Source organism: Xyrauchen texanus, chromosome 25, assembly GCF_025860055.1.
Source record: "Xyrauchen texanus isolate HMW12.3.18 chromosome 25, RBS_HiC_50CHRs, whole genome shotgun sequence".
Lineage (NCBI taxonomy): Eukaryota > Metazoa > Chordata > Actinopteri > Cypriniformes > Catostomidae > Xyrauchen > Xyrauchen texanus.
The window spans coordinates 23,524,069-23,551,453 of NC_068300.1; the positions used below are offsets into that span (position 1 = coordinate 23,524,069).

Genomic DNA, 27,385 nt, shown 5'->3' on the forward strand with positions numbered 1-27,385 from the left:
ATTTCCAATTCAAAATTCTTTATGGATAAAACAAATATATTGCATTTATTAATGCATTAATTGGAAACTCAATGATAGCTCTTATTGGTTGTATGTTAACACTGCAATCTTTTCGAAGGATCGCGTAAAGGATGCCCAGTCTGCCTCTGGAGCTGGGAAGACTAGTGAGAAAACGTCTGTTAAAAAGACCAAAGCTCCAAGCTCCAGCACAAGCTCAGGATTTATCCGGGGCAGACCACAGACCAGCCTTGGATGCATCCCTGAAGCAGATGTGCCATCTAATCCAGGTCAGCATTCAGAATCTGAGATGCATTTCACAGTGGAAACAAATGGTGGACCGTAAATCTCAAAGGAGTTCCAACCCCTCCTACAAAGTGTTGTAATCCTGAAGTTTACACTAGCCTTAAAGGGATAGTTCACCCAAAAATGAAAATTCTCTCATCACCCTCATGCCATCCAGATCTTTTTTCTGCAGAACACAAGTGAAGATTTTTAGAAGAATATCTCAGCTCTGTAGGTCCATACAATGCAAATGAATGGTAACCAGAACTTTGAAGGTATAAAAAGCATATAAAGGCAGCATAAAATTAATCCATAAGACTCCAGTTTTTTTATCCATATCTTCAGAAGTGATAAGATAGCTATTACTATAAATTCTCCTTCCTGGCCAGTAGGTGGCAATATGCACAAATGTAAATTGCCAAAAAAAAAAGAAGAAGAATGTGAAAGTGGAGATTTATAGTAAAAAAAGACTTAAAGATGTATCTGTTTTTCACATGATTGTTTATTATATCATTTTGAAGATATGGATTAAACCACTGGAGTTTTATGGATTATGCTGCCGTTAATTGCTTTTTGACCTTCAAAGTTCTGGACACCATTCGCTTGCATAGTTTAGACCTACAGAGCTGAAATATTCTTAAAAAAATCTTCAATGTATCGTACATCTAATTACATGAGTGTGAGTAAATGATGAAAGAACTCTCATTTTTGGGTGAATTAAGACCAATAGCTTAACACCGTGTTTCCCAACCACTGTGCCATGAAAGATTGTCAGGTGTCCCGTGGAAAATTGTCAAATTCCACAAAAATATATAAATGCATGAAAAATAAAATGATAATTTCAGGGATCCAAACTCCTCACCTTTTGGAGAAATTCACAATTTTTAAATGACAATCGGTCACTTTTGTGATCGTGAAGAGCAATGATTAATGTGCATGTCTTTCACATGACGCTGCAGAATACATTGAAGTCTAAGTGTTTTACACACAAATGTTTTTGCTTCACCAATAATGTCATTGAGAGTAATAAGCAACAAAAAATATTTTAAAACTGTCCAAATTTGTGAAGAGACTTTGAATGTCTCATAATTTCCTTTAATTAAATATTACCTTATCTTTTACAAATATTTGAGACCCCAGTTATTGAACTAATTTAAATTCACCAAGAAAATACTTAGACCTAAACATAAATAAGTCCTTTTATTAATTTCTGCTATCAAAACAATTTGAAGCTTTTTTTTTCTCTGTTCCAAATACATGTTTTCAATGTTTCACGCTTTTTTATGCGGCAAACTAGTAAAATCGTCCCTCTGTGATGCTTTCTGCAACTCGATCTGCTTTGTGTTTATAATTCTTATACTGAAGTCAGTAGATTTGTAGCCATGCAAGTTTTAATAAAGGAGAAGGTAAGGACGTTATTTAAAATCGCTATTATTAGACTATTATTGTTGTCTTTTTGGATGAAAAATAATGCTCAGACTGAAGGAAGACTATAGATCTGCTTTGTTATTGTAATGCTTAAATACTATAAAGACTCTTGGTAGATTTCGGTCATGAACGACTCAAAATTATTCACTGACTCACTCATAGCACATAAGATGCTCATTTGTTGCCACCTAGTGACATTTCCCGAAGGGGTCACTGAACTAATCAGTTAATAAAATTTAACAAATTGTGAAACAGATGCAAGCCTCACCAAAATACTCTTTGTTTTGCACAAATTTAAACTTGAATAAACTTGAAATCACTAAAATAGGTGGAATTGGTGCTTTTAGCTTATTCTTTAAAAAGAATATTCCAAGAAAAAATATTCGTGGACCATTGATTGTCTTTACCTTTTTCGCCCCTCATGAGTTTGCATCCCTGTAATTTGTTGTGACATTGCAAAAACAAATCGACAAATTAGAAAAGAAGAAAAATTTAGTTTTTTCATTACCCATTTAGCTCTCTTGCCACCTGTGACCTCACACAGCGTAGCCTACCTGTTACCTGTTTTTTTTTTTTTGCATAGCCGAATTTCAAACATTACAAGTAAACACTAAGATGGTCAAAAAACATGGGCAAGTTCTTAAAAAGGAAAAATATTGATGATGGTTTGCCTATGTGGGATAGTGGTGTGCTGTAGAATCTTTTAGTCATAAAAAGTGTGCTGTGGCAGAAAAAATGTTGGGAATCACTGGCTTAACATAGCATGTGAAAGTAATCTAAACTCTTCAGTGTCGAGTATTTTTAGCATCCTATTTTCAAAAATAATATTATCAATGATAACTACATTCAAACCATTTCTCTAATCATTTTAAAATCTCTCTAAATCAATTTTAAATCCGTCTGTTCCAATATTTATGTATGTAGTACCACAAAGGCTTGTGGTAATTGAAGTGTCCTTGTGTTACAGAAGACCATGTGTGTCTGCTGGACTGCATTGCTCTGGACCTGCAGGAGATGGACATTTTTGCAGCAGAGTGGTTACCCTGTGAGCCATGGGACAGTATCGGGAAGCATCTGGATACAGACTTGATCTTCCCATCCTATTCAGTGCAAAGGAGCGGAGACAGCCTGCTGAAAGAGCGCTGCCATCTAAAGCTGAAGGTGGAGCGAAACCTTGACAAGTAAGGCACCTCATAGTCTTCTCTAATAGGCCAAGGTAAACTTTAGAATACCATACAACATATTGACACATTTTGAAACAGCAGTGAGCCTCTAAATTCCTGTTCGACCATACTACCATTTTTGAAAGAATATGTGTTTTATTTTCAATTTTGTTTTGCCTTGTTCTTTCATCTACACTTGTCTCAGGGAGTTGAGTCATGCTGTTCCAGATATGTCCATCCATGGCTGTCTGTCTTCTGTCCACTGCTCCCTGTACCTGGAGAGGTATCAGCTGATCCGTGGCCTCCTTGACCACAACCTGGGAGAGCCCATAGAGGAGTTCCTCAGACCTTACAATCTCCAGGATCCAAGCACCTATGTAAGCTTACTACTGCAGCCTGCCAATAAACTATGTTTATGTATTATGAAAAAATATGATGCTTCTAATTATAATGGACTTTCGCTTATCAATTTTCATTTTGCTATATAAATTATGAAGACCGGTCTTCTTCAGGTCTATGACTAATTTGTTTATAAATCAAATGCAAATGGGACTTTCAACAAAACCAAATCATGGCTCAGTGGTTGAGGCTCAGGGTTACTGACCAGAATGTCAGGGGTTCAAGCCCCAGCACCACCAAGATGCCACTGTTGAGCCCTTGAGCAAGGCCCTTAACTCCAGGTTGCTCCGGGGGGATTGTCCCTGTAATAACTGCACTGTAAGTCGCTTTGGATAAAAGCGTCTGCCAAATGCATAAATGTAAAAAAAAGTAACAAGTGAAACACGCGGTAGATGATATGAATGTTAAATAAGAAGATATGTGGACTGCTGCCATTTAGTGGCACAAATGTGATGCATATTACTTTATTTTCAGCATACCTCATATGCATTAAAACTGAATGCACTACATTTGTATATGATTAAAATATACAGTGCATCCAGAAAGTATTCACAGTGCTTCACTTTTTCCACAATTTGTTATGTTACAGTCTTATTACACTGTTAACTGTGGGACCTTATATAGACAGGTGTGTGCCTTTCCAAATCATGACCAATCAACTGAATTTACCACAGATGGACTCCAATTAACATGTAGAAACATCTCAAGGATAATCAATGGAAACAAGATGCACCTGAGCTCAATTTTGAGTGTCATGGCAAAGGCTGTGAATACTTAAGTACATGTGATTTATTTTTATTTATTTTTTTTTCCGTTTTTATTTTTAATAAATTTGCAAAGATTTCAAACAAACTTCTTTCATGTTGTCATTATGGGGTGTTGTTTGTAGAATTTTGAGGAAAATAATGAATTTAATCAATTTTGGAATAAGGCTGTAACAACAAAATGTGGAAAAAGTGAAGCGCTGTGAATACTTTCTGGATGCACTGTAGGGCAAGTGTCAGCAAATTCAGAATTTGAGATTAATCATGTTAATATCATGAAAGTAATTAGATTAATCATGCTTAAAGGGATAGTTTACTCAGAATTTAGAATTTTCTCATCAATTTTCTTTTGTTTTTGGCGACTTGCATTCTTCGTGCATATCGCCACCTACTGGGCAGGGAGGAGAATTTATAGTAAAAAAGGACTTAAATTTTGATCTGTTTCTCACCCACATCGATCATATAGTTTCTTCAGAAATGGATTTACTCATGGCATGAGGATGAGTAAATGATGAGAGAATTTTTATCTATCCCTTTATTTGGTTTAATTTATTGACAGCCCTTTTTTTAAACATTTTATAGTGAAGAGACAGCTTTTCATGGTTTATTTAAAGGCTGTGTAAACGTGAATCATTGACCTCTGTGTTTGTCACTGCAGACCGTGTTAAGTGGTGATGTGTACACAAGCCTCTCTCTTCTGGTGGACATGAAAGATGTCAGTCTGGAGTTTCTAGACAACCACAAATCCACCGGTCAAAACCACTCCTTGGCCAGGTACTTGATGAGTTGAGAATATTTTATTGCTTTGCACTTTCCTTTTTCGTAAGCAGTGTGACAAATGAGTAATTATTTCTTGCTCTTTTAGATTTGACTTTATGAAATCTAAGCTCCTATTTGAGAGTTTCTCCAATGGTTCCAAGTCTGTGAACCTGGTGTCTCATTCACTTCTGGCCCATGACACTCGATTTACTGGCTGTAGTGGTCCCACAGAAGGCAAGAACAATGTGTTTGATTGCATTCTGCAGCCCTCTAGGACTGGCACCAACCGAGCCTCCCTGCAGCTGGAGCTACATTACAGGTAAGCCCGCTCCTGAATCTAATTTAAATGCATCTGAAGATTAATTTTATTTATTTTATTCCTTTCATATTCTCTGTCTAACAGATCTACACGGGACTCCTCAAGCTTCACAGTGGTTTTAAACAATCTGCGAGTCTTTCTTATCTTTGATTGGCTGCAGCTGGTGAAGGACTTTCTGCGCATGCCTGTAGAGAAAGAGGCAGCACTTTCCCACCAGCGCTGGCCCAGCGGCAGCAGTGACATAGGCATTACAGGGGCTGTCATGCCCAAAACTGTCAAGAGCGGCGTGGTCACTAAGCGATCCACTGTGCCAGTCACTCAAGATAAATACCTGGAGGTCAAGATCAATGTGACAGGTAACACATTATCAATATTTTGGTATTTACTAACACACTCGCACTTAAATGCGGTTGACTGAAGTCTGCTGACTTTTTTCCAAGGGACGGAGTTTGTGGTTGTCGAGGATTCTTCATGTTTGGATACCAATGCTATCATCCTGAAAGGCACCACTGTGCTTACATACAAGCCTCGACTTCTGGACAGGCCTTTTTCTGGCAGCCTAGCTGGCATTGAGGTAATGCCCTGGACAGCAATATTTCCACCATATCCATGACAGAAAAGAAAAATCATCAATCCATGCTGACATTTTATATCTGTTTTTGTCTCTGTTCCACATCCATTTAGGTGTTCTCTTGTCGACTGGGCAGTGAGCAGGAAACCGCTTTGTCTATCATTGATCCTGTCAATGTACAGGTGGAGCTCTGTGGAAGCCCAACGTACCAGAGCAGCTCAGGACTTCTGGATGCCTTCAACATAGAGGACTTTCCACCACTCCTGGAGGTCAGTATACAGTTGAAACAGGTCAGGATGAAATATCTTCACCTGTAAAATATGTTAGATATATTGTTCAATCTTGTTTTCCCCCACAGATACAATTCCCTGCTCTAGACATCCGTCTCTCCTACAATGATGTGCAGCTTTTCCTGGCAATCGCGAAGTCCATCCCCACCACAGGGTCTCCTGGCCCATCAGACACTGCCGCAGTAGCTGAGAGTACAGCATCCACTGCTAGCACAGACACTCTGTCCAAACCAAAAGACAGCTTCAGACACAAGACAGAGGCCTTACTGGGTTTGTTCACTGAGAAAGAACATGTCCTTCAAATATCTTAAATTGATAGTTCACCCAAAAATAAAAATTCTGTCATTATTTACTCACCCTCATGTTGTTCCAAACCTATATGATTTTCTTTCTTCTAAGGAACACAAAAGGAGATGTTAGGCAAGATGTTAGCCTCAGTCACCATTCACTTTCATTGTATGGTATAAAAAATATGTCAATGAAAGCGAATGGCGACTGAGGCCAACATTTTGCCTAACATCTCCTTTTGTGTTCCTTGGAAAAAAGAAAAACATATGGTTTTTGAACAACATGAGTAAATAATGACAGAATTTTCATTTTTGGGAGAACTATCCCTTTAAATATCTAAAGGTTTTATATAACGGCTGTGCTAATCATTTTTAAATATGTGATTTTAGAAGGTCAGCTTAAGCGGTTACAGGACCTTGGTTTCAGAAAGGAAGACTGCAGACGGGCCCTCATTCACTGTAAAGGTACAGCAGTGCTCTTGCCTACATGGAACCATTTAATTTTTCTTTAATGCAACAATTACAAATGTGAATTTAAGAATGGTATATGTGTGTGTGAATTACAGGTCAGTTGGACCAAGCTGCCACATGGCTGTGGGAGAACGCAGAGAGCATGTCTGGCCGTAGCAGAGCTGACTCGGATTCAAGTAGCCACTCGGTTCCTCCCCTCTCCGGAGTGGAGGTGAAGGCCGAGAGTGTGTGCATCTGCTTCATCGATGACTGCCTGGACTGTGACGTCCCACTGGCAGAGCTCACCTTCTCACGTGAGGATGACTGCATACAGTAATACTCAAACATGCATATTGTAAACTGGCAGTAAAAACTCACATAACAGATTTTCCCTTCCATTGTAGGTCTTTGTGTTCTCCAGAGAATTGGATCAATGCAAGAAGGCAAGGCTAGTTTCACTCTGTCTGCAGATTATTACAACAGAGAACTTTCAGGTGAGATCTCAGCATGTGCATAACACATAAAAAAAATTGCATAACATATGGGTGGGCTGGGGTAGGTCCAGCCCCACCCACTTGGCACTCATGCACACTCTTCATAGTGCAAAACGTTGTATAATAGGAATATCAGTGTGGCAGATTTTAAATTAGCCTGTAGGCCTCGTGCTTTGCATACAAACCCAAACAGTGGTTGAATCCTGCCTACACCCTTGCATCTTAGTATTGTCTCAAAAGCTTTTCGGATCTTTGTTCAGTTCAAATAACATTTATCTTGTTGGTTTGGAGTTGCACTGATTTGGATTTGGATACATTTTCAAGTATTGAGTAGTGAACTAAGTGTCCAATCTACGTTTGTCTATGTACCTACCTACATTAACACACATACATACTCTTGTGTGTACAGGCTGGGAGCCGTTCATCGAGCCCTGGCCGTGTTTTCTGGATTGGCAGCGGCAGGCGGCAGGCCGGCTCCATCCTCCACGTCTTAAGATTGGAGTTCGAGCCAAGCAGAGGCTGGATCTCAACATCACCTCTGTTTTACTGGGTACTTACTCTGGGTCAAGTACACTCATATGGCTCCATGCTTCTCTCTAGATGTTTGCTTCCATATTGGTGAGTGGTGTGTTAATTCTGACACCCTGCTGTGGGCCTGTTGTTCTGACACAGAGCAGTACATCACCACCAAGACTTCGTGGTTAGCAGATTACTGCAAAAAAGATGAGCAGTCGCCACAGTCCACCCCTGCCCTTTCCTGGATGGGATCGTCAGTGGATCCCCCCTCTTTTGGCCAGAGTGAGTAACAGCCGTCTGCTTAGCCTAGACTCTAAAATAATAACTGCACTGAAGCACTGTCTGTTACATACTTGACGACATTAGAGGTTTATACAGTTGCCTCTAAATGTATGAGACCACCAGTGAAAATATTTTTACATTAATTTCTGAATTCATAAAATTTGTATTATAATGTTGAGTATACGTTTAATTGAAAAAATATATATATTTTTCTTATATTTTGCTTTTATGACAACATGCACTCAAGTTGGCTAAATTTGTGCAAAACCTGATCCATGTTGTCAGAATTTTAGATATTTCTATTTCATTTTACATCATAACTTTTTAATTTGTAAAAAGTCTGAAAACTTTCTTTTTATTTTCAGGTTTAAATGATAAAATCACTAAATTCAATGTTGTCTCAGACTTTTGGACCTCACTGTATATATTATGCTTAATTTTAAACATACATGGGCAAGAGAAATTATGTGAACCCTGCATTTATTTATAAATTTTGTTTGATCTTCATCTAAGTTACAATAATGAACAAACGCAATCTGTTTGAACTAATAAGACACAAATTATTTTATTGTTATTGTAAACATTAAATACATCATTCAAAAATTCACAGTGTAGTTTGGAAAAATATGTGAACCCCTTTGCTAATGACAACAACCAAAGCTAAATAGAATTGGGAAACCTGGCATCCAAATAATGAAACTAGATTGGAGGTGTTGGTTAGAGCTACATTGATTTATAAAAAGCACTCAAACGTTTTAAGTTTGCAATTCTTCGATATTCATCTGTCCACAGTTAGACAAATTGTCTTTAAATGGAGACAATTTAGTACTGTGGCTACTCTCCCTAAAAGTGGCAATCCAGCCAAGATGACTCAAAGGGCATGCCACAGAAAGAATACTCAAAGTGGTAAAAAAATTACACTAGAGTAACAGCTGAAGACTTAAAGGAATTATTTGAACTGGTTAACATCTCTGTTCATGAGTCTACTATAGCATTAAACGGGCATGGTGTCCATGGCAGGACACCATGAAGGAAGCCAATGCTTTCAAACAAAAACATTTCAGTGCACTTGAAGTTTTTCAAAGACCACCTTGACCCTCCACACCACAACTGGGAAATTTTTTGGTGAACTGATGAATCTAAGGTTGAATTGTTTGGGAAGAACATGCAGCACTACATTTGGCATAAAAAGGGCACCGCATACAACGTGAAAACATCATCCCAAAGGTAAAATCCGGTGGAGGGAGTATCATGACTTGGGGCCTGGTCCTTGCCAACATTCCCAAATTTATCAAGATATCCTTATCCATGTATATATGAAATAACCTCAAGAGAGCCGTTTGCACAAGGCATTCTAAGAATATGGCTGAGCTGTAGCATTTCTGTAAGGAAGAAAGGTCCAAAATTTCTTCTGAACGTTGTGCAGATCTAATCCACAGTTATCGGAAACGCTTGGTTGAGGTTATTGCTGCCAAAGGAGGATCAACCAGTTATTAAATCCAAGGGTTCAGTTACTTTTTCCACAGCACTGTGAATATTTAATGTGATGTGTTCAATAAAGACAAGACACATTATAGATATTTGTGTTTTGTTAGCTTAAGCACATTGTGTTTGTCTATACCTGTGACTTTGATGAAGATGATATCACATTTTATGACAAATTAATACTGAAAACCAGCTAATTCCAAAGGATTCTCATACTTTTTATTGACAGTGTAATTAGGTAACTGTAGAAAAGTATGAGAAAAGCCCTTAGTAAATCCTTCAAATAATGTATTTTAAATTTAGCCACAAAGTTTAAATCGGGGTCGGTTCTTGGTTGATATCCAGAAAATGCCTTTGAGCAACCAATATCAACAGACGTTTTCATATCATGTTGATTTAGTGACTAATCTTTAGTCACTTTAGTCATTTTCAAATGCAGATCAATCAATCGTTTTCCAAGTATACTTAAAGATCATAGACTCTACTACCATAATGTGTGTGTGTGTCTCATTCTACCCTACTCTTTGACCGTATACGTCACCACTCCTCTTCCCACAGCCTCCTAGCATGTCTCTCTCTTTTCCCTAACCCTTTCTCTCCACTGTCAGGTCTTCCTCTTGCCTACCTTAGAACTAGAAGCTCTACCAGCTTGACTTGTCTTGAGCAGCAGATTCATGCACGAGGTACAGTTCATAGATGGGTAGAGGAACTTTAATGAAGTCAGAAGATCATTTTATTTGGTGTTGTACAGTGTAGGATATAGAACTTCACTCCTCTTTCTTTCAGTTCTGGACTTTTGTTCTAACCTTAACGCCTAATTTAACCCTGACCCTAACCCTATAATTTAAACATGTTTGTGTTCAGTAGCAGTTTATGAGGCCATCTTTTCATTTAAGAAGAAATGAACAAAAGCACGCACATCCAACGGCAAAAAATCTCAGTGTGGGTGCCCGACACAAAAAGAGAAAAAAAGAGTTGGCACACCACAGATTCAAAAATAGAAAAATGTATTAATGTTCTCACCTATTGTGATGTTTTGAGCCCATGTCTCTTCATCAGACAATAAAAACATTCAAAGTTCAGCCCTTATATACCCCAGAACAATCAATCAATATACAACACATGATTAACCAGAGTTAAAAAAAAATGTGTTGCCTCAACATATCAATCAATGCACAAATGAATGTTCTTGTACAATGGATAAACCTACTGCAGAATATTTTGTTTATTTTGAATATTATTAATATTTTATATTATATTTATATTATTATATCTAGACTATATTGCACAGAAACATTTAAGAAATCAAATAACTGTCAGAGAAAGGGACGAATGTCAAACTCCTCATTCTGGCAAAACTTCACAATAGGTGAGAACACTATAATAAATGTTTCTATTTTTATATCTGTGGTGTGTCAACTTTTTTCTCTTTTCAACTTTTCATTTAAACCATGCTTTCTTTTTACAGAGTTTTTTCTGATTACTATGTCATGATGTATTGTTACTGAAAATGTCATTTATAACTATAATGTAGCTCCTGATCATTTTCAAGTTTTCTTCTCTTTTTCTTTAGTAAAATCAGTATTTGGTGCACAATATCCAATATTGCTGGGATCACCCATTATCTTGAGTGAAACTTGTTGCTAATTTTTGTTCATGCCACTTTTTAGCGGATGTGAAGCTCTCCAAGAGGAGGCAACCATTTGTCCCATATGCCTTACGCAACCACACTGGCTGTACTATGTTGTTTGCTACCCTCACTACTACACCAACCAGGTCAGAGGAGCTTCCATATTATGTTATACTTGAAACAGTAAGATAATGAACATGTGAACTAAATGTTTTATTTTGGGAAAATACACAATGCTATGTCCACAGAGTGGCACTGTCTCACAGCAGTAGCGCTGACTCCATATCTGATGTGCATGGACCTGGGACAGACGATACCCACAACATCAGCCAGTGGAGAGAAGTGCTGCCAGGAGAGGAGATCCCTTTTGAGTTTGAGGCCCGGGAGAAACTGAGACACAGGTAAAAGTTGTTTTTTATCGAAGACATCTGAATAAAATATATCATAACACATTAGGGCACCTACACAGCACAGAAAGCTGTGACGTAACTTTAAACTGATAGGAAAGCGCAAGATGCTTTTTGAAGATATAGACAGAGCCAGGTCAGTTCAAATTTAAGAGGGAAAGAAAAAAATCACAACTTATTATTGGTAAACTGATCCCTGCATAAGAGTGAGTTTGAAATGTTTTCAAATTTTTGTGACATGACGGAGCATCAGGTTCCGCAAACACAGTGGAATCGTAGTGTCCTCTGACACAGCGTAAACTTTAGGGTGTAGGTACCCTTACACCATATCCTAACCAGACATGATGCAAGACGATTTTTAGCGGCAAGCCACTGGTGTCTCCACACTAAGAAAATATTATACTGTGCGAGGTGACACCACCACAGTCAATCAGATGTTTTATATTTTATATTTTATGTGCTGTTATGAGAAGCTTGATTTTGGATCAATGAGAGTTCACAATGAGAACCCACTGCTCATTAAACTAATCAAGCACTGAGTTTTGACATTTTGTAAAGCCATGAATTGTGCTGTGTTGACAGAATTGTCTATAAAAGCAACACCTGAAATGCCATGAAATAGTATTAAGCAGGTATTTTATGTCCAAAGTAGCTTTTAGGACAAAAGCTGCAGAGAGAGTCTTTGGAGAAATGAGGGTTTTAGTGCTCAGGGGCGCAATTATAATAGGATTGGATTGTAACTACAGCAGCTCTCCAACTTTGAGATTATTCATAGCCTAGAGGTGATGAATGTTTGCAGTTACAGATTTGAACCCAGGCATGGGTGACCCTAGAGAAATATAGAAATCCTTCATTAAGTCCTGTTCAGTCGACATTGTACCCTTAAGCAAAGCACTTACCCCAGGTTGCTCCATGGACCTGTTACCTTGGTCTGTTATTTTGCATGAACCGCATCTGCTAAATTACAAGCAAACAAGTTTTTGGGTCACCTGTCCTGTACCCTTTAAATTTGTTGCCCCACTCTCTGTTTTCTACACTAGCTCTTCCACACTCCTGCTTAATCTGTATTCTGGATTAAATCTATAAAAGCTTATTTATTTACTGTTCTGTTTGCTTTAACAAGCACTTCAATACTTTTGATACAGTGATATGAGTACTTCATACTTCTTTACTAATAATATGCTTTGAACACAGACATACCCATGAGCTGAAACTGCACCAGCTGCTGGTGCGAGTGGTGGGCTGGGAGCAGGTGAAGCCAGTATCAGTAGACAAGGTTGGAGTGTTCTTCCGTTACGCTGCCCCTGATCGAAACAACCCCTCGAGCACTGTGAGTGTTAATGGCTCACACAAATTAGAATCTGTGTACATTCAGAGGATTTATTCTGTGTAGAATATTTTAATTACTTAATAATTCATGAAATTATTTTTGAAGTCTATTGGGTTTATAAATGTAATGCTTGTTTTCTATTTTATTATTTTGAAATGTATTATCTTTTAGTAGTTTAGTAGTTTTCATAAAAAATTGTATGTGACTTTTTTTTAGGTTGGCAGCCCAATCAGCAGAACCAACATCATACACCCTCATGTATATGTAAGTGGTTATATCTCATTACATTCAGATAATTGCACTTTAAATAATTCCAGTTTGTGGTGTATATACCGTCTGTAATCTCGGTGTTCAGTTCTCAGCTTTGCCGCCTGTCAGAGTGGTTTTCTCTATTACCATGGAGGGTAGTGCACGGAAAGTAATTACAGTCCAGTCTGCGCTCACAGTGAAGAATCGCCTTGAGGTCCCCATGGAAGTGCGACTAGATAGCCCCTCTGCACCAGACAGTAAGTGGTTTTGATTACTGTTGTTACTTGTATTGACCTGTATTTTTTCTATTCATCAACTTGTCATTGTTTACCTCCTATAGAACCTGTTGTCCTACCACCCATCCTGCCTGGAGAGGCCTTGCCCATCCCTCTCCATCTGACCTCTTGGAGGCTGCAGGCGAGACCTAAAGGCTTGGGATTGTTCTTCTGTAAAGTACCCATCCATTGGACCACTGTGGAACGTCCTGGTGAGGTCAGCAGCAGCATGAGGGAGTGCCAGTCAGTAGACTTTGATGACCACCTCAAACGTAGCTTCAGGTAAAAATGGGTTGATGACAGAAAATATATTAGGTATGAAGGTACCCAGGCAAGGTATTTTCTTCAGTTGTAAATAGTTTTGTTCCTTTTATAGGTTTTGTGTTGTCATTAAGAAAGAGAACTACCCCGAACAGCAGCCTGCCAAAACTGTGGCAGGAGGTACAAATCAGATCTACCGCCAGCCGGGTCACACCATCTATCTGCTGCCCACTCTGGTGCTGGCCAACCTTCTGCCATGTGACATCAACTACTACATAAAAGGGACCTCGATCAAGGGAACCATGAAACCGGGCAAGGAGGCAGTGCTGCATGCAGCAGACACATCGCAAAACTTAGAATTAGGTGAACTAGAGTACACACACTTTTTTCAAATCATTTTTATTTATTTTTTTAAACAAGGGAATTAGGGACAGTTCATAGCGTTTTTATAATTTTTTCATAGCTTGTCAGGTTAAGGTTTTGTGCTTCTCATCTGTGGCAATATCAGACACACTAAAGAAGATCTGTGAATCTCTCATGATTGTTTATGTATCCGGTTTTTAAAATTCCTTTTAAAGCCACTCATAAACGGCATTGTTTAAACTCTTGTTTAAGCACAGCAGTTGATTGACAGGTGAGGGTCGGTGCCTTACTGCTGCCGGGACGCAACCAGGACAGATTAGCATTCACACCTCAAATGTGATCTGGTCAGATGCATTTTTGAACACATTCACGTTCGTTTTAGACCCCGTTTAGAGCTGTATTTAATGTCAAATCTGAAAAATGAAACAGTTAATTTTTTGATTTTTTGTGATTTCTTTTTTTTTTTTTCCCAGCAGTTTTATTTAAAATTATACCAAACACTTGAACTTCCTTATTTTTAGTTTTGTGTATATATTATTTATTCATATATTTTGTTGCGTTATATACCTTTCATTTTAATTAGTCCACTGAAACAGAAAACCTTTAATAGAGCATCTCGATTCTATCGATACAGTACTATATATACAGTACTGTACAAAGGTTTTAGGCACTTGAAAGTCCAGTAAACATAAAAAAAGCTAAATCAATATTCGGTGTGATCAGCCCCAATATTCCTGGGTACGCCTGGACACAGTTTTTCTTGGTTGTTGGCAGATAGGATGTACCAAGCTTCTTGGAGAATTCTCCACAGTTCTTCGATCTATTTCAGTGGTCTCAATTGCTTCTGTCTGTTGTTGTAATCCCAGACTATTCAGTGGGGGGCTCTGTAGGGCAATGCCATTCTATTCTAATCTATTCAATTTACAAAAGTAATATTTGGGAGTCTGAAATGTATATTTATATTTCCTATTGGCACACTAAAGCTGAAGATATAATAACTATCTTAAGATAAATGTTTTTGTGAAAAATCTTATGTGCCTAAGACTTTTGCACAGTACTATAGGTATAAATATATATATTTATTTATTAGGGCTGTTAATTTACGCAACTAATCGCAATGCCCCCGGACCATAATAAGGAAGAGTCCTGAGAAATGCAAGCTTGTAGTACCACATGTTTACTCCAGAGGACAGCAAGTGAAATTTCAGAGTTTATACAGCGAACAAAACAACCCTTCAGCAGACACGCAACACAAACATGTTACGTTCTTGCGTTCAAAACGCTCGATGGAACGCAAATTCAAACTAAGGGATCTCAAGATGTGTTCTAAGTATTAAACTATATTTAACTTGACACAGTGACCTAAAAATGTTATGTTTATGATGCAACGCACCCGAGACACTACACAAGCATGTCTGACACAGGTGTACATTGACGTGTCCTTAAACAAGCCCTCATAATAAATCTCAAATCTGATTGACAAATTCACTTGGGAAATGGATTGCTGTGAACTGTGTGCCAATGATTGACTTATGATCAATAATATGATAGTAAACAATACATTGAATTCTAAAGCCGCTTTTTGTATTGTCTTATCAATGATTAACTCTTCTGCTACAAGAATGTAATGCATTATAATTATCTGAATATTTTATATATATATATATATATATATATATATATATATATATATATATATATATATAAAGCAAATATTTGTATATGCGTTTAAATGCGATTAATCACAATTAATTAATCGGGACACCATGTAATTAATTCGATAAAAAATGTTCATCGATTGACAGCCCTAATTAATATATATATATATATATATATATATATGTACAGTACTGAACAAAAATTTTAGGCACTTGTGAAAAATGTTGCCTAGTGAGGATGTCTTCAAAAATAATGCCATAAATAGTTTTCAGTTATTAAATAACATCATTCAAAGTCCAGTAAACATAAAAAAGCTAAATCAATATTTGGTGTAACCACCGTTGCCTTTAAAACAGCCCCAATTCTCCTGGGTACACCTGAACACAGTTTTTCTTGGTTTTCTTTGTGAAACATCTTAAGTACCTAAAACGTTTGCACAGTACTATATATATATATATATATATATATATATATATATATATATATATATATATATATATATATATATATATATGTATTTATTTTTTATATATTTAGATTTTTGCACAAGTTTATGTTCGGTCTGAACGGCCCCTTAAAGAGTTACAAGTGGCATGGTTTAGAAAGCTTCATGGGTGTGGTATTTGTTCTCAGGTGTGCTCCTAGAGAACTTTCTGGACTGTAAGGAGCTGCTCATTCCTTCCGGAACACAGAACTATGTTGTGCGTATGCGGCTATATGATGTAAACAAACGACTGCTCTGCCTAACCATACGGATTATTCTCAGAGCCCATGGAGCACTAAAAATCCTCATCTCTGCTCCCTACTGGCTTGTCAACAAGACCGGTAGGCTTTATCTCTAAAGATATTGACCATAGATTGATGATCTAAACAGAAAACACTGTTGTACTACACCAGAGCTGTAATATTTTCATTGGTAATTGTGTCACACTATCAGGCCTACCTCTGATCTTCCGTCAGGACAATGGGAAAACAGATGCCGCTGGGCAGTTCGAAGAGCATGAGTTAGCCAGAAGTCTGAGCCCTCTACTCTTTTGCTACACCGACAAAGAGCAGCCCAATATGTGAGTGCAGGGGAAGGCAAAACCACTTTTTTCCCTGATCAGATGCATCACAGAGATATTAATTTATTAACTAACACTGCAGTAATGTAATTTCTCTACTTGAATACCTCTTATTTAATAGACTGCTCAAAAGTCTTTTCCTCGGTTAATCAGGTGCACAATGCGGATTGGTAAAGGGATTCACCCAGATGGTGTTCCAGGATGGTGCCAGGGTTTCTCTCTGGATGGTGGTAGTGGAGTGAGAGCAGTCAAAGTAATCCAGCATGGCAACAGACCAGGACTCATCTATAATATAGGTAATAAGGAATGGATCTCACATATTCTAGATTGCATCTATTGCACTGTTGTATTTGCTAACATGAAATGTAATATCTGATTATAGGAATAAATGTGAGAAAAGGGAAGGGGCGTTATCTTGACACCCACATTGTGACCTTTGCCCCGCGGTATTTGCTTGACAATCGCTCGTCTCACAAGTTAGCTTTCTCTCAGAGGGAATTTGCCAGAGGAAAGGTGAGACTCAATCATTTCAATGTGCTTGTCTTTGTATTTGATGCAACTTTTGTTTTAGATATTTATATTTCCAATGAACCTTAAAAGAACCAGAACAATAATATTCAGGGTTTTTTGGTCTCTGTTTGCTGCCAGTTTGTTATGATAACATGTTTGCGCATTGCCTTGCTTTGTTATGCTATAGGGCATAGCAAATCCAGAGGGCTATATCTCCACTCTGCCAGGCTCCAGTGTTGTATTTCACTGGCCCAGAAATGACTATGATCAGCTTCTCTGTGTCCGTCTCATGGATGTGCCCAACTGTACCTGGTCTGGAGGTTTTGAGGTCAACAAGCCCAAATCTTTCCACATCAACATGAGGTAACCAGTGCCACCAAATGCACAAATCTTTAGATTTGAATAGAGAAGAATGTGACTAAAGGAAAAGTTCTTAATTTTATAGATGCATTTTTTTTCTTCCATAGGGACACATTGGGAAACTGCTTCTTCCTGCGTGCTGAGATTGCTTTGAAAGGTGCAACACATCAAATCTCATTCAGTGACACTGACCAGCTGCCTCCACCCTTCCGCATAGATAACATCTCTGAGGTAAGAGGGCACACATTAAATATTGTAGAACAGTTCAGAACATTTGAGATTAAGAATATCACTACAACATGGAACAATTCATTTGATGACTCTAGATGTCTCTGTCTTTTATAAGGAGACAATTTAATGGGAGACCCCTATAAATAGCATTTTGTTGAGTTAATGTTTCTGTACAGCCTTTCCTTTTCTCACAATCTTTATTTTGATCCTGACTGTAAACTTGCACCAAACCTTCTAACCTGTTTGCTCTTTGAAAAGTAAAAAACATAATGTGTGTGCGTGCGTGCGGTGAAGTGCAGTGCATCCGTAAAGTATTCAGTACCCCATAATGACAACATGAAAGAAGTTTGTTTGAAATCTTTGAAAATTTATAAAAAATTAAAATAAATCACATGTAGATGCCCTGTTGCTTGGATAGATAGAGTCACGTTGGGTTAATCGCCTCGTGGTTGCTATAATTTGGTTCTCACTCTTTGTGGCGCATGTGGTGAGTTGATGCCACGGAGAATAAAATGAAGCCTCCACACGCACTCTACAAGCCACGTGATAAAATGTGCGGATTGACAGTCTCAGACGCGGAGGCAACCCAGATTCATCCTCTGCCACCCGCGAGTCGCTATGCCACCATGAGGACTTAGAGCGCATTGGGAATTGGCCATTCTCAATTGGGGAGGAAATCCAAAAAATAAACCAAAAAAAATAGAGCCATGTCATAATTATTTTACCCTTATTGCATGTAGCTGTTTCTTAAATATGTAAGGCTACACAAGTAATTGTTTTAAAACAAAATTAAGCTATCACACTACAATGGCATTTATTTAAACTTAAATTTAAGTTTAGTGTTGTAAGCAAAATGTCACAAAAGCTATTAGAGGAGATTATTTCATTACACAAGAAAGGCCATGGCTAAAAGTAATTTCCAGGGCACTTCAATTTCCAGTAGACAAAGTTGGCAGCATCTTTAATATGGTACAACAGCAACCTTGGGTGAGGATGAAAGCAAAACTTCACCTAGGGAAATGTTGACTAGAATATTCAAGATGGAATTTGGAATGGCCTGTGGAGCCCTGGAAGAAGGTGTTATAGATGTATGACACTAAACTGAAAATGAGTTTTAGACCCATGGGTCAGCAGTATGTCTGGAGTAAGAAAGGCAAGATAATGTCAAGAACAACACCATCCCCATGGTCAAGCATGGAGGTGGGTCAGTCTTGTTATGGGGTGTGTTGCGACTATCCTGACTATGTGACTGACACCATGGATTCTTTCAGGTATCAGGCCATTTTGGCAAGAATGTGATGCCTTCTGTGTAAATTGAAGCACGGTGATCACTGGACTTTCCAACAAGACAATAACACCAAGGATACATCCAAGTTGTCCAAAATCTGGTTCAGGAATAGGTCGTGGAATGTCCTTGATAGAATGGCCCACTCAGTCCATCATTAAAATCCAATTGAAAATGTTTTTTGGGATTTGAAGGAAGCAGTGGCAGCACAGAAACCAAAGAATGTCAATGAGCTGGGAAGCTTTGCTCATGAGAAATGTGTAAAGATTCCAATAGAGAGGTGTCTGAAGACTGAGAACACTTACCTGAAACATTTCTTTTGTGTTATTAAGGGTAAAGGATGCTCCACAAATGACTGACTTTGGGGGTTGAATATTTTTGACCACATTTGTGGAATTGAGAATTCATAATTTTTTTTTATTTACAAATTTGGGTAAACCGAACTCTTTGTTCTTAAAATCACTCAAATGTTTATTAAAAGCTTACTTTGTGTACAAAGTTTTGGGTTGGGCAGATAAAGGAGGAAGCTGGAACTGGTTTTCACAGTTCATGTGAGTCCGTTTTATTAACAAATAACCAGCAATTGCTGTACAGCTTCACTCAAGACGGCTTTTCAGCGTCACTCAAAAAAACAGTCCACTTTTCAGCTTCACACAACACGGTTCTTTCTCTCAGGGGACAGACATGAAGATACTGGTCCATCTGTCTCTGTCTTCACTCTGTAAACTGGCCGTCTTTTATCTACCCCGACTCTCACTGTGAACATAGAGATGGTAATTAGTCACAATTCAGCTCAGGTGCCCCCACACTTTTCTGGAGAGGAAGTCCGTGACAGCCATATGTGGACCACTTCGAACTTAAATGGCAGGAGTGCCATACGCCAACGGGTGATCCGTGCGTTGGCATCCTTCAAGCGGTGGAGCCATTGGAGCGGGGCGTGGTCCAAACAGAGGGTGAATGCTCATCCCAACAAATAGTAGCGGAGAGTGAGGACCACCCACTTGATGGCCAAATACTCCTCTGTGTTGCTGTATTTCATCTCTCATAAAGAGCTTTCGACTAATGTACAGCACCGGGTGATCCTCCACCTCTTGGGACAGAACAGCACCCAGCCCCTGTCCGATGTGTCCATCTGTAAAAACAAAAGGGAGAGAGAAATCAGGGGAATGCAGTAGAACCCTGCCACAAAGTGCAGCTTTTACCTTCGTGAAAGCTTGTTGGCATGACTCCAGTCCACTGGACTGGGTTTGGGACTCCCTTTTTAGTGAGATCTGTCAGCGGACCGTTGAGTTTGAAAAATTAGGCACAAACATTCGATAGTAGCCGGCCAACCCTAGAAACTGTCTCACTTCCTTTTTGGTCTTGGGTCTCGGGTCTCGGACAGGTCGCAATTGCTGTGGTTTTATCAATTTCAGGTCGCACCTGCCCATGACCCAAGTGGAACCCCAGATACGGTACCTCCACCCATCCAATTGCACAATTTTTCATGCTTGCTGTGATCCTCGCTTGTCGCAGTGACCTCAAAACCGTCCTCAGATTCTACATATGCCGCTGCCAATCATTATTGTAAATAATGATATCATCCAAATAAGCAGCAGTATATGCAGCGTGCGGTCTGAGGCGGTTTGCTGAACCCCAAACAAACCGGTAGGGATGACTACGTACCACTACTACTGGGGATGTCTCGATGTGGTGTTTTATGAAATTAGTGTGGCCAGGGATAGGCGAGAACTTTATTTTGCAACCTTGCAACCTCCGTACGTTGTGATGCCGAGAGGTGGTCTCCGCAAGGAACCAGGGTGAACTGATTGGCTTTTAGACTCTCCTCCGGGAGGAGCTCCACCCTCTTCAGAACTACGGTCAACTCTCTCCATGGTTTTAGTAGGTTGAGGTGCTAAATTTGATGAGCCCCACCCCTATCCATACGCACTACCTCATAATCAACTCCACCAACTCGCCATGCCACTTTGAGACTAATTTAGAGCTAGATGTGGGCAGTAATACAAGTACTTTATCTCCCAGTGCAAATTCCCATAGCCAAGTTCCCATGTTATACAGCCGGGACTGACGTTCTGTGTGTTGAGATTTGCTCTCAGGTTAAGAACGTATTGAATAACATTTTTGGTTTGTGAAGGTCCCTCCTCCCAATTTTCCTTCATGATGTCTAACACGCCATGGGGCTTACGCCCTGTGAGGGTGTTTGGTAAGGAGCAACAGGCAGGTTGCTCCACTCACAGGTAAGGATTTTAATGACCACACTTCAGCGCTCACAGCGTCACACAATAGTCTCTTCAGCTTCACAATAATAAACTTTTCAGATTCACAATAATTAACTTTTCAGCTTCACAATAATAACTTTCTGGACCCAGGCTCTCTTCCTGGTCTGCTTGTTGTTTGGCTGCTTTTATGCCACTCTCCCCATGCTCACTGGAATTAGAAACAGGTGTTTCTAACATAATTGTGCATAATTTAGCTCAGGTGTAAGTGCCCTTACCGCTTTCACTCTCTCTGGAAGGGCACTTGATCATGACCCGGCATCCACACCCATATAATAATTCACATGTGGAAAACCCGGTGGAGGCTTACGGGACAACTCGTACTGCTAATAACAGGGGTTCGAGCCACCTATCCCAATTCCGAGCATCTTCATGCACGAACTTATGAATCATATTTTTTAAGGTCTTATTAAATTGTTCAACCAAGCCGTCCATTTGTGGATGGTACACGCTTGTCCGAATCAATTTAATACCTAATAATTTGTGCAGCTTGCATAGTGTGACATGTAAAATAGTGCCCAGGTTAGTGAGGATTTCTTTCGGAATCCCCACTCTGGAGATTATTCTGAAGAGTGCCTCTGCAACACTACATGCTGAGATATTGCGAAGAGGCACTGCTTCCGGGTATCACGTTGCGTAGTCCACCAGAAGCAAAACTGAAAATTTATAATTGAGAAATATGGATATGTGAGTGCAATGTGTGGCTGAAGGCCTTGACCATCTATTACTTTCACTTGGTCAAACGAAAGCTTAAGAGTCTCATCTTGTGTCTGCGCCAGAGGGAAATCCCCAGTGGGAATTACCCTAAGTGCTGGGGAAGCCGAGGCTTCCCCCTCCCTTACGTCATCTTGACACGGAACTGACGTAGATGGCCCTGGCTCCGCATTGCACACCCCACACCGTCCCACTGTATTACAGGACCCATCCACACACAACCCCTTTAACAATTTGGGAAAAGCCTGCCAATTAGTACCCAAAATTAGTGGATGTGTTAGGCGGGAACTAATCACGGCCTCAGTGTTACGCTTTTGACGGAAATGCCTTGTTGATGAGAGAGGTCAACAGAGAATGGCCAGAGTGATTCAAACTGACAAAGTCTATGGTATCTCAGATAACCGCTCTGTACAATTGTTGTGAGAAGAATAGCATTCTGAGATGCGGGTTGGTGCAGTTTTGGTACGGACTGGTGTAGAGCCAACAACCTGTCCCTGAATGTGGACAAAACAAAAGAGATGGTTGTTGACTTTAGGAGAGCACAAGGTGAACACTCTCCACTGAACATCGACGGCTCCTCTGTGGAGATCGTCAAGAGCACCAAATTCCTTGGTGTTCACCTGGCGGAGAACCTCACCTGGTCCCTCAACACCAGCTCAATCACCAAGAAAGCCCAGCAGCGTCTCTACTTTCTTCGAAGGCTGAGGAAAGCACATCTCCCACCCCCCCCCCATACTCACTACATTCTATAGAGGGACTTTTGAGAGCATCCTGAGCAGCTGCTTCACTGCCTGGCTTGAGACTTGCATCATTACAGACCGCAAAGCCCTGTATAGGACAGCTGAGAAGATCATCGGGGTCTCTATTCCCTCCATCAAAGACATTTAAAAAAAACACTGTATCCGCAAAGCAACCAGCATTGTGGATGACCCCACAAACCCCTCACACAAACTCTTTACCCTCCTGCCATCTGGCAAGAGGTACCGAAGCATTCGGGCCCTCACGGCCAGACTGTGTAACAGCTTCTTCCCCCAAGCCATCAGACTGCTCAATACTCAGAGACTGGTTTGACACACACACACACACGTGTCCTGAGTTGAACTTTAATTACTGTCAATTTATAACTGGCTGCTACCTCAATAACTGCTATGTGCATAGAACACTGTCTCATAGTATGTTATGTTTAAATTTTTAGAAACTGTCATCTTTTTGCACTACTGTGTACTGGTCGGCGCTGCACTGTCTCTCACTGTGCCTATTGTCCTGTTCATTGTCGGAAATGTCTTGTACTGTCACGTACTTTTTGCACATGTTTGCACTTTATATAGGTATATATAGGTATTTTATATAGGTATTTTATTTAGTTGTGTAGACTCATGTGGTCCTGTGTTTGTCCTATGTTGTTTTTATGTAGCACCATGGTCCTGGAGGAACGTTGTCTCGTTTCGCTGAGTACTGTACTAACTGTATATGGTTGAAACGACAATAAATACCTCTTGACTTGACACATGGTGGCACGATGGGGACCTACACAATATTAGGCTGGTGGATTTAATGTTGTGGCTGAACGGTGTGTTTGTTTGTGTGTGTGTGTGTGTGTGTGTGTGTGTGTGTGTGTGTGTGTGTGTGTGTGTGTGTGTGTGTGTGTGTGTGTGTTGTATACCATATGTCATGGTATACAATACTGTGTACCAGCTGGGGAAAAAAAGGTCATACTTAAATGTATTCAAATTTTTGAATCTGACACAAAAATTTTGAATAGTTTATGTTTGTTTTTGGTCAAAGATCCACGCTTTTACTGCAGCAGAATGCCCCACACTAAAAATTACAACATTTTTTATTTTTTTTTTGAAATGTCAACATTTATTGCCATAAATAGAAAGCCAATATAATTTGCTGTCATATGATTCTGTTGTCACTGTCAAAGATCATCAAGCTACCTAGTGTTAACACACACACACACAAATGCACTTGAGGTACCCTTGAAAACAATGTACTAGTGCCAGAAGTGCTTTAATGAGAAATCATTACTATCCATGATTAACCTCTTTTAGTTGTTTTTTTATTTGTTTATTGTAATTAATGCAAATCACAAAAAAATTAAGATTTTGGGAGAATATGTCTCAGTGCCATTATTCAAGATAAACCTTTTTCTGTTATTCCTGTTCATCTCTCTTGAGCTCTTTAAACGGGTTGTCACCTGACACCTGCCAGCTCGCACTGGGGTAGTGACGAGTGGGTGTGGAAGAGAGACTTGGAGAGTGTATGTTTGACTGAGCATGCACAAACTTTCACAGCACTCGTAACAAAGTAGCCAATAATCACATTTATAGTGTCTTCGCGTTCAATTAATTCTTTACATCTGTTTGCTATTAATTTTTTCTCTATGATAATACAGTAATAGAGCTACTGAGAATTACCATACATTACCTAAAAAATTTACTAAATTCTTATGAAAACATCACACAGGTCACAAAAAGATGGTTCACTGACTGCCTGTTGAGTACTATCCCCTTGTATTAATTCAAGAATTGGCTGAGCAAAATAAAGTACATTCTACATACAGAGTTTACCTGTAAACCATATTACCATCATTTGGGGTTTGATTTGGTTTGTCACCTTTCCTCGACCCCTAAGCCAGTTTTCCTGTCATACAATCCATCGGTGGTTTTAAATTTACTGAGCGAGACACCATTATAGCTATTACAAAAGGCGGAAATAAAGCTTTTGTTGTACAAAATGGCTCTTTTACTCCCCCTGGCATGACTTTATCAGTCGATTCATCTCTCAAGCATTGAATTTACACCTGACAGCTCTGCAGCAGGTGGTTTTTCTTTCTCAGTTCAGCTCTGAGTCCTCAGGTGTTTCAGGTCTTTCAACATGAGACACCCTTGTCCTTAATACTTAGCAGAGGTTGATCAAACCCTAGAAAGCTTGTCACACGAATCCGCTTTGTTGATCCACCTATAGGCTTTTTCTGCAGTCTTTGTGATTCTGTGGATGGTTTTCTCCCCTGATTCTGAGTGCAGAGTAAGTTTTACAGTTAAACTGCCCCAGACTGGCAACACCTCACTCTCCAGCCTTATCTTTGGCATATCCACATATCTTTTCCTCTTCCATGCACTCTTCCCAAGGTACTGGGAGCTCCAACATGACTCTAGCATATACTATGCAGTCTCTGACACCAAAATTTCAGGTGTGAGAGAGTTTTTTCAACATACATTATTGGCGAAGACTAGGTGTTTGACTAGGTCAGCTGTCAGGCATGTGCTTTGTTGAGAAGTATTGTAGCTGTTGCAATTGTCTAAATCAAGCTAATGGTAGCATTGAGGGTTTTGACTTCTGGTAGCTTGTGATGACAGACCAGATTGTCCCTGTGATGGTCTTAAAGATCTGGGTCCATATATCTGTACTTTCCATACATTGTAATCCTAAAGTTAAGGTCTGAGAAGTTGAATAGAAATTATTTGGATTCTAACTGAAAAATCACCATGATTACTTACAAATAAGATTCTAGAGTTAGAATGTTTCTGTAATACAGCCACTGATCATGCCAACAGTGTTATTGGTTTTCCCCAGAGCTATTGGGCAGCGGCTTAAGATGTGCTCAGGGGTTTTTTTGCCTGGCAAAAGCTGGCATCATACTAATTGTTCAGGTGTGAGCCTCATTAACACAATCGCCAGCCAGGTGTAGAGAGAGCGTCTGCCAGCAGGAGGTCATTAGTCACTTGACTGTCGGGACTCTGCTGAGTAAATTGTTCACGTTTTGGGAATGGGAAAAAAGGATCCAACATGACATCTGCAATCTCATCTGCAATTGCACTCAGCTGCATATCATCACAAATGCTGATTGTAATGCATAGTGATTCTGTCACCACATGTTTTTCCCTTTATTTTTCCCTACATAAATGACTAATAAAATGTGAGATGCGGATGCACAACTTTCTGTTTTATTGGAGTCTTAATGGGTCTGAACTTGTAAAATAATTGTAAATATAAAAACATTACTTTGACAGATCAGCAATAATTTTATATGATCTTATATGTGATCTAATTGTAGCATTTGCTCATTTTCTCACTGTCCTCTCTACTGCAGGTGCCTATCCAGTTCTGGCAACATGGGGTGGCTGATATCAGGCTGCGCACGGAGGTAAAAGCTGGTGCAGTGCTGGACTATGCCTGTGATGAACCCATACTGCCCCCATACCTCACTCTCATTGTGAAAGGAGCCGGATCATCAGAGGTCACTGCTGACATGAACTTCTTCAGAGAATACAACAAGCTCTACTATGAGAACTTTATCTACATTGCGGCATCCTTCACATTTTCAGAGTAAGTTCTCCACCAGCCCTCTCCATGCCATCTTATGCTGAAAATCTGTAGTTCACTAATTTTGTGAAATCTGTTCAGAAAATTTGTGACATTCTATTCACAGAAAGTAATTTGACTAACGTTAAACTGAATGTGAAACTTTCCACTAGCTGCCACATATTGCCTCTTCAAGCTGCTGTGTCTATAAATATGAGTAAAGAGACACTTGAGGCTGACACTTTAATTTGATTACAGAGATGCTGGAAAGAGGCCAGTGGGGAAGAAGCGGGCAGTCAATTTTTCTGAACTGGTTCTGGATGTGGAGACAAAAACTCAGAGAGTCATACTGAAGAAAAAGGTCTGCTCACATTTTTAGCCTTGAATCTGCCAGTTTCAAGAATAACATTTAAGGGTTTGTGCACCCAAAAATTAAAATTCTTCCATCATTTACTTTCCCCGTGTCATTCCAAGCCCATGTTACTTTCTCTGTGAAACACAGAAGGAGATGGTAGGCAGAATGTTAGCCTTAGTCACCTTTCAGTTTAATTGCATCTTGTTTGTATCTTGCATGAAAGAAAAAAACGTCATGCTGGTATAGAGCAAAATGAAAGTCTAAAATGTTTTCATTTTTGGGTGAACTATTCCTTTAAGCATAGTACTGGGGTAATACAATCTCACAGAATTTTATCGGGTGAATATTATTGTTTATTCTGAAAGCTCATCACATTCCCATATCTGTTTAGGAGCCTGGCAAGCGCTCCCAGCTGTGGCGGATGACAGGAGCAGGAATTCTATGTCATGAGGGCTCATCTCCTCCTCAGAGTAAACCTTCCCAGCCAAGACCCCTAAGTTCATCTTTAGTGCTTGACATTGCTGGACTGGCCGCCGTAACTGACAACAGGTTATCTAAACACTCCATGGGACAACAGAGGACAACTTATCCTTTCTAATTGAAGCTTCTTATCCCCATA

The 27,385-nt window shown here is 39.5% G+C and overlaps 1 protein-coding gene across 1 annotated transcript in view; it reads left to right on the forward strand.

Moving 5' to 3' along the window:
* The window catches only part of LOC127618662 (intermembrane lipid transfer protein VPS13D-like), a 68,715-nt gene that overhangs the window by 18,475 nt on the left and 22,855 nt on the right, over nucleotides 1–27,385 (forward strand). Inside the window, exons 26-56 of the mRNA XM_052091241.1 lie at nucleotides 119–287; nucleotides 2,678–2,891; nucleotides 3,079–3,250; nucleotides 4,695–4,810; nucleotides 4,902–5,114; nucleotides 5,199–5,470; nucleotides 5,555–5,688; nucleotides 5,799–5,954; nucleotides 6,044–6,245; nucleotides 6,653–6,727; nucleotides 6,829–7,026; nucleotides 7,117–7,206; nucleotides 7,616–7,756; nucleotides 7,879–8,004; nucleotides 10,098–10,172; nucleotides 11,160–11,265; nucleotides 11,368–11,520; nucleotides 12,721–12,856; nucleotides 13,073–13,120; nucleotides 13,212–13,362; nucleotides 13,446–13,662; nucleotides 13,757–14,004; nucleotides 16,297–16,488; nucleotides 16,601–16,727; nucleotides 16,881–17,023; nucleotides 17,110–17,240; nucleotides 17,425–17,600; nucleotides 17,705–17,828; nucleotides 26,200–26,435; nucleotides 26,670–26,772; nucleotides 27,158–27,315. Coding sequence (XP_051947201.1) covers nucleotides 119–287; nucleotides 2,678–2,891; nucleotides 3,079–3,250; nucleotides 4,695–4,810; nucleotides 4,902–5,114; nucleotides 5,199–5,470; nucleotides 5,555–5,688; nucleotides 5,799–5,954; nucleotides 6,044–6,245; nucleotides 6,653–6,727; nucleotides 6,829–7,026; nucleotides 7,117–7,206; nucleotides 7,616–7,756; nucleotides 7,879–8,004; nucleotides 10,098–10,172; nucleotides 11,160–11,265; nucleotides 11,368–11,520; nucleotides 12,721–12,856; nucleotides 13,073–13,120; nucleotides 13,212–13,362; nucleotides 13,446–13,662; nucleotides 13,757–14,004; nucleotides 16,297–16,488; nucleotides 16,601–16,727; nucleotides 16,881–17,023; nucleotides 17,110–17,240; nucleotides 17,425–17,600; nucleotides 17,705–17,828; nucleotides 26,200–26,435; nucleotides 26,670–26,772; nucleotides 27,158–27,315 — 4,802 coding nt within the window. The remainder of the gene's footprint in view (nucleotides 1–118; nucleotides 288–2,677; nucleotides 2,892–3,078; nucleotides 3,251–4,694; nucleotides 4,811–4,901; nucleotides 5,115–5,198; nucleotides 5,471–5,554; nucleotides 5,689–5,798; nucleotides 5,955–6,043; nucleotides 6,246–6,652; nucleotides 6,728–6,828; nucleotides 7,027–7,116; nucleotides 7,207–7,615; nucleotides 7,757–7,878; nucleotides 8,005–10,097; nucleotides 10,173–11,159; nucleotides 11,266–11,367; nucleotides 11,521–12,720; nucleotides 12,857–13,072; nucleotides 13,121–13,211; nucleotides 13,363–13,445; nucleotides 13,663–13,756; nucleotides 14,005–16,296; nucleotides 16,489–16,600; nucleotides 16,728–16,880; nucleotides 17,024–17,109; nucleotides 17,241–17,424; nucleotides 17,601–17,704; nucleotides 17,829–26,199; nucleotides 26,436–26,669; nucleotides 26,773–27,157; nucleotides 27,316–27,385) is intronic.